Genomic DNA, 12971 nt, shown 5'->3' on the forward strand with positions numbered 1-12971 from the left:
CGATTTAACTGATAGTCTTTTATGGTAGTACGAGGTAGGAAAAAGAGCAGGTTCAGCTCCTTCCCAGAAGGACTCCAAAGTGGGACTTTCTGAATTTTCAATGTGCTACCGGGTGGGCTTCCAGGATTAAAGAACACACATGATCAATTGTTACTATCCGCTTTAAAAAAAGAAGAAAAAAAAAAAAGGCTTACAGTCCTAATGCAAACTCAGCATTTGAGATCTGTGAGCCTGCCTAATACATCAAAAGAAATTACAAAATGATGAGCTCAGCTCCCAAATGCCACAGAACCCTTCCTTGTGGTTTCCAATAGGCAAGACTATACAGCAGTACTGTTTAATGACCGCTCTGAGATATTGTCATTTCAGACTGATCACTGAAGAATATTTTCATACAATTGTATTAGGTTATACAGTGTAGAGCGTCAATACAGTGTAGAGGAATCCCCACTAGCTCATTAGAGCTGAGTAATTTGCATTGTCATACAGAAAAGGAAAACTGTAAATAAATAAATAAATACTTATTACCTGAAAAATCAACAGCACAAACACCATACTGGTGATAGCCCTTTAATACTGACAGTGGTTTTATTGTTTCTGTATCCCAAATGTGTACTGAGGAATCTCGACCAACCTGAAAATATGAATTGTTATAAGCATTTTTTCATTTCTCTTTCATGCCAAACATTTGACATGCTTTTTAAAAAGCATAATATTACCTTAAGACAAATACTTCCAAAAGTATTTGAAAAAAGTTATAACGATAAAATCTTCCTAGTATTATTTGTTCTGGCTAACAATATATTATTCCTTCTCCTGCTTCACAGCTAGCACTCCCACAGGTGGCTGCTTCTTCCTTCCAAAGAACTTAGACATTAATTATAATTAACTAATCTTACAATAGATTCCTCTTGTGAAAAAACTTCATTGATTGCACTGTGGCACATTTATTCCATCAATTACCTCACTATCAATCACCTCATGTCTAAAAATAAAGGGTTATTTTTACTGCTAGTATGCAAGCTACTGCATGTTTGAGAAATCAAGGTGACTTCTATTATTTTCTGGTGTCATTACAAGTAATAAAAGTTTCTGCAAGTCAGGTTCTATTGCACTGATACCTGTGGAGTTGCCTGCAGTAGACTGGCACTAATTCAGGTAACTAGAAGCTGGTAAGAAGGAACAGAATATAGCTTATCCTTTTTCAACTGTGTTGGAACGTACAAACATTATTAGCCATTATTTACAGGATTATTTGCTACTCTAAAGGTTTTGCACCTCAGTACACAAGACAGGTTGCAAAAACAGAACATTCTATGTTCAAGACAAGAGCACAACTGAAGAAAACTAAGTGCTGCTCCTGGTTACGCCACAGATTTAGATAATGTTTGTAAGGCTCTCTGTAATGCCCACTCTCAGGAGAGCAGGAACTAATGTTGCATGGGGAATACGATTACCTAATTTTACTTTGCAAATTCAATGTTCTTTTGACAGAGGAAGATATTTTAAAATATAGCAAATCCATACAGGTTTTTATTCACATTTACTACCTCAAAATTAAATTGAATCCATTTTCACATTTATGTATTTAATCTATACCGTGACCAATAAATTTATGTTTATCTCGAGCATTTTCATACAAATTAAGAGTACTATCAGAAAAAATGTTATTTCTATTAGAAATCTGAGCTCTCCCCTGTATCTCTGGCTATGCCCAGAGGTTCTTCAATTTTCAACCTATAACAACAAAAACAACAACAATTCAACCTCAAACGTAAAATCAAACGCTCAAGTCCTGGTATAGAAACACTTAAGGGAAGACTTCTTTGTCAGAAAATATGAGGGAAAACAATTACTTCAAATTACTGTGTGGAGAAAGATAAAATGAACTATTTAGTAACACCGATACCTGTGTTGCATGTACAAACTATGGACAGTTTGGTTGGAGGTGATAACCAAAAATACAATACACAGCTCATTAAACTGGAATGCCAGAATGTAACATTATTTGATTCTCATAGTTGTGATTCTCTTCACAACTAAGAAATAATAAAAAATGAACTGCATACTTTCCTCCACTTGTTATCCTGCAGCAGCAACATAAAACAATGTTGAATAAAAACATTAATCTTTTCATAAAGAAAGAAGAAGTGAAAAAGCCTTCAACCAAATACATTTATCCTAATTAATATAAACAATCAGAAAAAACACACGTGTTGCAGTTTTTAAACATGACTCCATCTGCAACAGAAATACTGTCCTCCACTGCAGGAACGTAGACTGGACGCTCTTCCTCCAAAATACGCTTTTCTAAATTCAGTGCAGCAATTTTAGAATCTTACTGCAGATAAGCAGATAAACCTGCTTCCTACCTGGCCCGTTGCCACGTAGTCCTTTAAGGGATGAATAGCAAGGCAAAGAATGTCATCGTCATGACCTAGATAAAAGCGCTGTGTGTTCTGCTGTCGATTATACACCACACCCACTGCTGCAACATGGTATACAATTTCACCGGTCTGAGTGTAAAATAAGTTGCTTCGACAGTCGTAACCTCTGTAACTAAAGGAAAAGAAGATTTGTGCATCAAGATCACAACCAGATATACTAAATACTTAATGAGATGAAAATATGCAAGATTCATCTGACATACATAAAAGCTCAGATTACTTACCCATTACTGTGCTGCTGTTTTAAGATTGTTAACATGCATATGCCAACAAAACACCAACTTACCATGTTCTGTTACTGTTCAGAAATCAGTACTCCTAGCATTAGTTTGAAAGTAGCTGCTATTTACTAGTTACTCTTTACATAGAGTTTGGAAAGGGAAGTAACGGCTAATACTTTTTCCAGACCACATGGGAAATTCAGGCAGGCAACATATAATTATATAAATTAGAAAATGTCCAAAATGCTAATTTTGGCTCTTACTGCTCAAAAATCAGACAGCAGAGCTTCCACAAAAAAATAAACAGATTCCATAAAATTTGAAGTTTCTGCAAACTTTCCATCAGGAAGATAAAAGCGTAACATTTTGTTCCAGATCTTTTTTTTTTTTTTTTTTTCTCTGAAGGGTCTGTCTCCTTTCCCAGATGACATGAGCACACCAATTCCCAATTAAGGCCCTTTATGTACTGCCATAATAGACATATTTCATCCTAGGTGTGATGAAGATTCAGTATCCCAGGAAAACCAGGGGTGATATTTTTAAAAGGCCAGGGTCCTACTTTCAAAAGTAACTTAAGATGCTCAGAAACCTAAACAGAATTAAACACTCAAGCAACTTTTGAAAAGGTACTTTTGATAACTGTTCTGGGCACTCAACGGAGATAACATTTTTAAGTGTATAACTTAAATTGGTTTCTTTCTTTCTTTCTTCTGATATAAACAATGCTCTATAAATTCATGATGTATCCTGTTTCTATGCAGTTACTTCCCTGTTTAATCTCTTTCTGTTCCTGTTCCAGTTCTTACAGATCTTAATTAAAAAGGTGACTTTAGTGATTTCATAAAGATGCAGGCAAAATCTTTCTACACAAGCACTTACATTTACTAGAAGAGAATGATTATGGAGAGAAGATGCCTGACTCTGTTCAAATCAGCTACAAATCATCTTGATTTAGGGATCATAAGGCTCTACCTAAGTATTTTTGCTCTCAACTACTAACTGAATCAGTTGCAGAAAATAAATAAATAAATAAATGATGATGAGTAAGTCATTCACGACAAACAAAACAACTAACCACCATCAGCAACTCAAAACTAACAGAAATCTCCGAAATGTCTGTGTTACAAGATAATTCTCATGCTATCAATTACTTTGCTTAATTAAAAGTATATATCATTAGAAAAAATCATATTACTCTTAAGCAGAAAACAAATACAAGATCTCCTTGTAACAGTGCAGTACTTTAAGTTGTCACATAAGACCAAGATATAGCTGTATATGTACCACTGTGTATTATATACAAAGTGAATGGGGTAGTATTAGAAAATTTGTGGATAAGAGACACTTTAAAAGGTTTAAACGAAACACAGAAATAGTTCATTCAGGGTAGAAGTGTCCTTCATAAATTTAGATACTGCTTTCCTTGCATACATTGGGCGACAATACGCAGTGGTCAACTAACAAATCTTTAAGGCAGTTGACCAACTTTAGCTTACTGAATACTATTCTGACAACTCCAGTCGTAGACTCACGTTCATGAATTTCAGATCTATGCGCTGTTGGATAACGGTGCAGCACGTATCTGAACCAAGTCTGAGCACACTGTATGTCTGGTGACTAACGTACAATATATGCAATGGTGTTTATGTCAGATCACATGGGGTTAGGGACAAATTGCTTAAGTCATCTCATAAAAATTTTAAACAGATCAGCAGAAGGTGTGTTAAGGTCAGCAACTTGCGCTACATGGCTGAGTTCTTTTTCATCAATATTCTATGCTCTAAACACAAAAATATCCCTTTTCTTACCCCTTGCCACAGTGAAATAGCAAATAAGAACAGCTTCGTAAAGGTTAACACTTTGCATAAAATTTCCCACGGTAGGCTGTCTTGGCAGTCTAGTCTCAAACAGAGAAAGAATTGGTGATTTGTTCTGTTACATATGCAATATTATTTTCATTTGTATACCAAAGAGAGACCTTTGGATTAGTACAACCAATTCAGTTTATCTGGGCTATGCAGCATACCCAGTTTATTTGCAAATACTCATTGCTAATGGGAAGAAAACTGGTACGCAGTCTTTAACAAAAGAATTTACACACCCAACCCAGGCCACAGACCCCCTAAAACATCATCTGAAAAATTTTCATAGGAAGATTTCTGTGAATGGTTCTGTGCTCCTTGCAGTTTTGCCAGAGAGATGCTGAATAGCAGTAGTGATAAATTAGTTCTGGAAGAACAATTACTTTTTACGTTCACGCTGAGGAAATTGTACTCGTGTCTAAACGGTTTGGAGAATTCCCATTTAAAGAATCACCAAAACTTACCTGAATAGTTTACACTACACAGCCTTAGTTTGGTCCCAGTCAGGTAACCTTTCAACGTCCCCTGAGTTACTGTCCCTTCCAGGTCTCTAGGAAAATCTCCCTCCATCAGCTCTGAGGCCGAGTTGTATGTCTGCTCTCCTCAAAGTGACCTACATTCAAGACTCACGCTACAGGTACTCTCTCCAGCCGTGCTTCACTCTCCCTCTACCTATGGCCTTCCCTAGCAACTTCCTCCAGCAGCAAATGCAAGCTGTTTTGAAGCTGGTTTCTGCCTGACCCAAAGTGCAGCAGCCAGCCAAGGCAAGTGGGCAGGCTGCTGCTTTGATGTTCATCCATGGCCTTTTTAAGGGGACATAACATACAATGGCCTATAGTAACTATGAAGAAACAAAACTAAAATAACCTGTTGCAGTAGATATCATCAACAACGTAAGGGCAGCATCAACACTGAATGAAGGGCAGGGATTATAATGGTAAGCACGGTGCTAAAAAAGCTATCCGGACTTATCCTCAAACAGACATCCTTTGCCTATGCTTCACCGTCTACTCGGCTTCGTTAAAAATACTGGATTCCCTCTGCGAACACAGAATCTTAAAAACTGTGCTGAATGCACACCATAGATGAGGCTATACTAAAAAAGCAGCTAAAAAAACATGTATGCTGAAAAAAAAAGCTTTAGAAATACTGGAGATCAAAGAATTTCTGAAAAGCTTTCTGAGAAAACCTGAATGGAACATTTCCACTGCATAAATAGCAGGCCAAGGAAATATAGCAGTTAACATATAAAAATAAAAAATAGACCCTTTTGCTTGCAACTCACACATTTAGAATTTTCCTAGCTCTTGTCAAAGTAATTGCCCGTTTATTCTAAATTAAGCACAGTGAAACTGAGTATGTTAATGCTATATAACACAGGAATAGCAAAAAAAAAAAAAAAACCCCAAATGAATCTAGGATATAGGAAAAATAGTTATTACTCACATCTATAACTTCTTATATTCAAAGTTTTTATTTTAGTTCACTTTCTCGATTTATGAAAAATGCTTGTAAATTGGTTGTTTATAATTAAATATATGTTACCAAAACTAATACTGAGTTGTGCAAGCGGAGAAATTTTGTAACCTACTTACACCCATCCTATCTTTGTCACAAGCCAGTTTAGTAACCCCCCAAGCATGAAGGTAGACTTTTCACCAGAAGGGCAAAAGGGCGGTGGGCTCAGGCAGTCCACACAGAGATGAAAAAGATCACCTTTCAACATTCAGGACTATTCCCTCATAATACGCTATGCAGTCCCAAAATACTTACATTTCCATGTTATCAAGCCAATTAGAATTGAGATTATTAGCTAATCTCAGTTCTCAGAAAAAGCACAAAGAGAAACAATTTCTCAGCATGCAGAACATAAACCACAGAAGTAATTTACAAGTAAAAGAATAGCAAGTAAATCACTAAAATTGCTTGATTAGCAAGTAGAAACTAAATAGTAATGAAAGAAAGCTCTAGATCTTAGTTATAAGATCATATATACTTTATACCTAAATCAAGGCAAAATAAAAATAACATTGCATTCTGTGCTAGCTGATGTTTCCAAGTGGTGTTCATTAACAACTAAGCAAACTAGCAGTCAACGATTGATTAAATTTATTATGACAGTAACTTTCAGAAGACAGCTACCTCAATGATACGTAAGAAAACCTTTTGTCATTCTCTTGGCATCAAAAACGATCAAAATGCCATTATCAAGGTCATGAACAGCAGCAACTGGATTCAGTTTGAGGTTGAGACATGTAAACATAAATGTGTATACGTGGGTTAGATAATATTAAGCCCACATATTAATCATCAGAGTTCTAGTCAATAACATCAATGGAACTTGGAGGGCTACTCAGCTGACCACTAGTCAGCACTTCATTTTGCACGAGCCAAATCACTGTCTCTGCTTCATTAACTACTGACTGGATCTCCACTGACGATCACTGAAGCTTAGATACACACAGAAACAGCTTAACTACTTTAAGACTCTAATTGTAAATGCTTTAATCTGAAGCTGGATCCCACCCACAGTTGCAAGTTACACATCTTTAGCGAACTCGGGCCTCTTCACAAGTAGCGTCCTGTTTGGAAAAAAATATATGTCTGTATTTTGTCTGATGCTGAAAACGGTACAGAAGTGTGCGTGTTATTCTTCAAAATAGCTACGGGAGTTTTCTGAATGCAGAGCACCACTCCCCTCCCCGCTCCCCCCTCCAACACCAAAATTACCAAATGTCAAAATAAACTTGGTAGAAGGTCACAGTTTTTAAGCACGAATGTAGAGATTTTGCAAAAACAAACCTCACAACAATAATGTTCCTCAACAGAAGCCGCTTACAGCCCCCTCTCTTCAGATGCTATATTCATTATTGCAACTTGTAGTTAATAGCGCTCGGCAAGAATTTATGTAAGGTCTCATAAGAATCCCATTTAAGAGTGTGAGAAATTCAATGTTATCTTCAAACCATAACCAAATTTCACCTTACGATCAGGTCACTTCAATGAATACGCTGAAAGTCAAACCAGACTTTGCTTAAAGCTCTTGAATGTTTAAAAACTCATTCTTGTGAAATGAGAGCATAGCCTGTAGATAATACAGGTCAAAGGCATTACATCTGCACCCTATATAAGCCCTACTAGCAAAAAGAAAGCATCACAAGCACTGAATCCAAGAAGGTATTCTTCTGAATACCTCAGCAGGTGTATCCTTTTCATATTACTGTACCACCACTGTCAAAAACATGGCAGAAGGAAAAAATAGGAATTGCCAAAAAGAAGTCAAACTAGTAAACCACTTTAATCTAATAACCCGAAAGTGACAGCGTTACATCTCTTAGAGAAAGATGCACATACAGCTTAACCTGATGATAGCGTAACTTGGTTTTTCATCCATATTAACTAGTGACTGGTTCACATGCTAAGCATTATTATTCTTATCCCCTTTCAAAACAGGAAGTAACCAGAGACTTAAAAGATTTCTTATAGGAGATGAAAAGATTTTTAAAAGTTCAGCTTTCAAGGCAGTTCGCAAATTCAAAACATAAAAACAACTTGCTCACAAAGAAAGGAAAAAGAGCTTCCTATTTTCCTAATTCAAAAAAGCACCCTTTTTACGCTTTTAAGGAACATCTAAGACATTTCCATCACACCTAAAAAAGATGAAGCAAAGCAAACTTCCTGAATCAGAGAATATGCCTATTACTCACTTGGAAGTGGGTCACTTTAAAGTTAACAGCTTGGGCATTGAGAAAAATCTGTTGCTCAGCATGGATTCTTCATTAGTTTCCTTGATGCTCACTGGGTAACCAGACAGAACTCAACTGGACATTCTACTTCTGGTCATTCCTGGATATTCTGGTCAAGCTTCACTTCTGTTGTGAAGGAAATAACAATAATCCCAAAGATCCAGGGCCCTTGCTTGTGCTCTACAGCTTCCTCAGGACGGTTTGGTTTGATTCTTAGATCAAATTTGAAAGACTACAGCTACCCACCTTAATGCATTTTCTACATAGGTATAAAAATCCTTGAGCGTCAAAAAAGCGTAATATGTATCAACAGCTCTGTACTCAGTTTCCCAGTTGTGATTCCTTCCAAACTATTCCTCAAATTCTATATTTTCTTCAGACAAAATTACCAAGTTAAATGATTAACTATTCTTAGCCAGTTAATTTATTAAGGATTCCATGTAGAGCCCTTCTAAAAATGCTACAGGTGACATTACAGATAGTAACAATAGAAAGTACCAGCGACTTATCTGTGCATTTATTTATCTCTACAACGTAAGATGCATTCTGCAAAGAGGAATATTTTGAAAGGAAAACACAACAGTATCCAATCTCCATTGTTCTCCATTGTCTTAATTTAACAAAGGCTTTGGTTTTGTTTGTATCAGGGGAATTTATACTTCTGTTCATTATTCTAATGTAGTAACATCGATTGTCAGTTTGCTTTAAAACACCACGTCTTTGTCCGAATGAAAAAGTCTTCACATTTGAAGAACTACGGGAGGCTACCAATCTACCAGTAAAGAAATCATAAGATTTCACAAGGAGACATGTGGAAGTTATTTTGTTACTGAAATTTTAGCACCAAAAAGAGAATGAAACTGAATTCTAACACTCTTACAGGACCTATTAAGAATTAAATTTAATTCCTAAACCAATTAGCAGAGGTACTTGTAAATTCTTTCAGTTTAAAGGCAAATAAAGAGCTTATATATGACTGTTATATAAAACAGTGATAGAAAAGCCAGTAAGTATAAAATCAAAGTCATCTTCAACTACATCAACTCTCTATGGCAGTTTCACTAATATAAGACTGAAGAGGAAATATTATTTTCCAGATATTGAAAAACATGGGCGACAGCCAAATATTGCATTTAGTCCCCACTATTCAAATATAAGCATCAACTAAAAATGCCAGTGCAAATTCATTTTAGAATACATATTCAGAATTAGTCTATGTTGGCATCAAAGCTTTGTAATAATCAAATGTAAATTTATTTGTTAATTAAAAAAAATTATAAATAACTAAAAACATTAATTTACAAACCAACTGACCTAAAAGTCTTTCATCAGATTCTTAAATCATAAACGCCAACTTACAAAACACAAAATTAGTCAGTACAGTCTGCTGTATATTTCAAAGAATTTTATTTTTCATACCCATGAACAAAATGTAATCTTATACTGTTCCCTGGAGCTCTCTCTCGTCTCTTAGAGGCTGCACTTTTTCTTTTTTCTTTGCATTGCTCTTTAAGTTGAGGTAGATCTTCTTTGTAAACCTTTAAGAAAGAGTACATATATAAATTAAGAGAGTCTCAAGAAAAGTATATTTCTGAGAATTCTGCCACAGTTATCAGGCACAAAAGTGTTTACTGACATCACTGAAAAAAATCTGCACTAGCTGTAGCCAGTGATTATGCAGTGTAATCTATTTTTAAATTGCAACCAAAATTCTAAGAGAGTACGCTAAGAATACATGTGATCATTTTTTTTATTGGTGTATGAACACTTTGCATGCATCAGATAGTAACAGTTCTAAAGCTTTTGCTAAGTTTCTCTTCAGTCCTCAGATTTCAGTAGGTGCTAATAAAAGACCTACTTAAGCCCTGAAAAGCATTCCAGGTGCTATTAGAACTAAAATCTTTACCTGTCGACGATAGGTGATCTGTGTCTCTTGTTCAATTTCAGAGTCCAGCTCTGGAACATCAGACTGATCTGAATCTGATTCATCACTATTAGAATCAACTAGACTCTCTGTAATCAGGAAAACAGAAATAGAAATTGAAGCAACCTAATTACAGGGCAGGAAGCGTTTAAAGCAACAACTTAATGTTTCTGATTAGATTATCCATGCTTACATTAACTACAATATTAACTGCTAATGTTCAACAGGATCACATGAGGCTTTCCTGAATTCTGCTAATACTACAGATAACCAACTTGAAAGTATACCAGTATTTTTGTGTTTTTGTTTTTGAGAGCAAGCTAGTTTTCATTCAACATTCAGAGGAAAGGAAGAAAGAAGAGAACAAAGTAAGGAGTACAAAGCAGAAACTAAGACTCACAGAAAACTAACACCAGAAGTAAATGGATCCAAAGAGAAACTTAACAATAGGGGAGCCGTGATGAAACTAGAAATCCTTCAGGTAGATTGGGGGGGGGGGGGGGGGGGAAGAAGAAGAATCATATGTAAGATGGGAAAGGCAAAATTTTCAGTGACTGTGCAGAAAGAGAGTTTAATGTTTTGTTTTATATTTGGGGGAAAGTCAGATAAGGTAGCATTTTTCACTCCAATAGAAGCTAAAAAGAACGTTAAAAAGATTGCTACTGAAGCTGGATAATTTGAAATCAACTTATCTGGATAACACATATATTTCTTTTAATTGACCAAAGGGTAATACTAAATCATGGAAACTTAAAACAATAAGAGAAAGCAAATGTTTAAAAAAGAAAAGAAAAGAAAAGAAAGGCGAGGGGCTTAAACACTGTGATTAACTACAAATTTGTCACTGTGACAACAATTCTGGACATTAGCAACTGAATGACTGAAATGGAACTTGATTAGCACAGAATTTAAATTCTGAAATCAGATTAATGCTTCTCAAAAGGGATGCATAAAAACAGTGCTTGATTAATTGCACTTTATAATTTTATGAAATTATAATCCTGGTTGATAACTCATAATATTTTTGGACATATCTGCAATATTTCTTTGGGTTTTGCACAATATTTTGATGAAGAAACTGGATACAAAAAATCAATCTAGAACACAAATGAATTTTAAAAGACCTCAGAAAGTAACAGCAATGAGAGAATCATCATTCAGTAGAAATGTTTCTAGAAACATGCAATGAAGAGCAATTCTTCAAGCTATACTGTTTAGTAGTATACAGCGTGTATACTGTCACGCAGCCTGAAGTAAGGTCACATATCTACAAACAAGGAACGTAAACCACACTTACAGTATGGGAATTTTATCTGGGGAAGCAGTAGCTAATGAGAAATTTGGGTCATGGGAAATAACGGACTGAATGTGCGTTCCCAGTATGAAGGACAAAACCAGTTGGCTTTTTGGAGAATTTGATATAGAGATGACATAGAGAACTATTGCTTATTCGTTTGGCACTGACAGGTCCAGTACTGAATCAGTGCTCACTTCTGACGTTCACATTCAGGAAAAGTACTGATAGAGCTGAGAGAATCTGAGCAACAGTTAAAGGAATTATGGGAAAATTATGGGAAAACATGACACGTACTGAAGTGATAATGGAATCAAAAATGAGTGTATTTTGAGAAATACAGGTAAAGAAAACTGTTAGCTGGGTCCATGCTGATATATCTTCATCCAGTCTAACCAATGAAAGGGGAAAACAATATATTTCATTTTAACTGTAGCCTATTACAAGGCTTATAAGTATCATAAAAAAATCAGTATATAGGTTAATACTAAACACTTACGTATAAAGTTCCTCTTTATCTATAAATATACAGACTGACAGAGATTTTATGCAGGGTTTTAACTAGTAGCTTTTCTTGTCTTTTTTTTTCTGTACTATGTCACTATGTTTAATTTACACCAAGGTCATTTAAATTACTGATTTTAATATAGATTTACAGATGAAGAGTGTTATCAAAGATGAGATGCTTAAGTTATCTTAAAACAACATTCAGGTTTTGCAGAACATTTATCTAACCTGAAAGATTTTGCCGACAATGTCAGACTAATATGAACTAACTAAATATTGAAATAAGGTTTTCTTTATTAAGGTTTTCTTTTCCCTTTTTTTTTTGACAGTTAAATCCCTTGTCCTAGGTAACATAATTTATTCGTTATCAACATATTTCTGTATAAAATCTAGCATTTTGCTCTTCTACTTTGTTTAGCTTTTCCAACTATCAAGATTATTCTTTCTTACCCATTACTATATTTTCTCCTAAAAATGCACTACGAAATCCCTAATTTAGCATGTATCAGTTTTGTAAACTTGACTCACCAAAAACAGCTTATCGTAAGGACCGAGCACATACTCAAATTATACAGTCGCTAAAGGAATTTCCGGGTGAGGAGCACAGATACTGAGTTTCCCAAAAATCAAAGAACTAAGGGGAAAAAAAACCCTCTCCAATTTTAACGTATGCTATCTTTGGCTACAGAAGAAAAATGGACAATCACACTGTTGCAGAAAATAGTTTTCAAGATCAAAATCACGAATAAAAATGTAAACAGGGCACCTTAGAACATGATGTGAAATTTGATTATCAGTATATTAAAATTTAAGATATTCTAATATAATATTTATATAATGTCTACTCAAGACATTAACAATTACACAATTAGAATTCTTGGGCAATATAATCTTGAGAATTAAAATTCATATTTATTAAATAATTAATCTAATATATTTTTATCCTATTCTAAAATCATATAGCATAACC

General features: G+C 35.1%; 1 protein-coding gene across 2 annotated transcripts in view; it reads right to left on the reverse strand.

Annotated features, from left to right (window-relative positions):
• EML5 (EMAP like 5) overlaps window positions 1–12971 on the reverse strand; it is a 134959-nt gene that overhangs the window by 64346 nt on the left and 57642 nt on the right. For both annotated transcript variants that reach the window (XM_068946752.1, XM_068946751.1), the window contains exons 12-15: window positions 10183–10289; window positions 9696–9814; window positions 2373–2559; window positions 529–634 (exon numbers count right to left, since the gene is read on the reverse strand). In XM_068946752.1, the coding sequence (XP_068802853.1) occupies window positions 529–634; window positions 2373–2559; window positions 9696–9814; window positions 10183–10289 (519 nt within the window). The remainder of the gene's footprint in view (window positions 1–528; window positions 635–2372; window positions 2560–9695; window positions 9815–10182; window positions 10290–12971) is intronic.

This window comes from Struthio camelus, chromosome 5, assembly GCF_040807025.1.
Source record: "Struthio camelus isolate bStrCam1 chromosome 5, bStrCam1.hap1, whole genome shotgun sequence".
Taxonomy (NCBI): domain Eukaryota; kingdom Metazoa; phylum Chordata; class Aves; order Struthioniformes; family Struthionidae; genus Struthio; species Struthio camelus.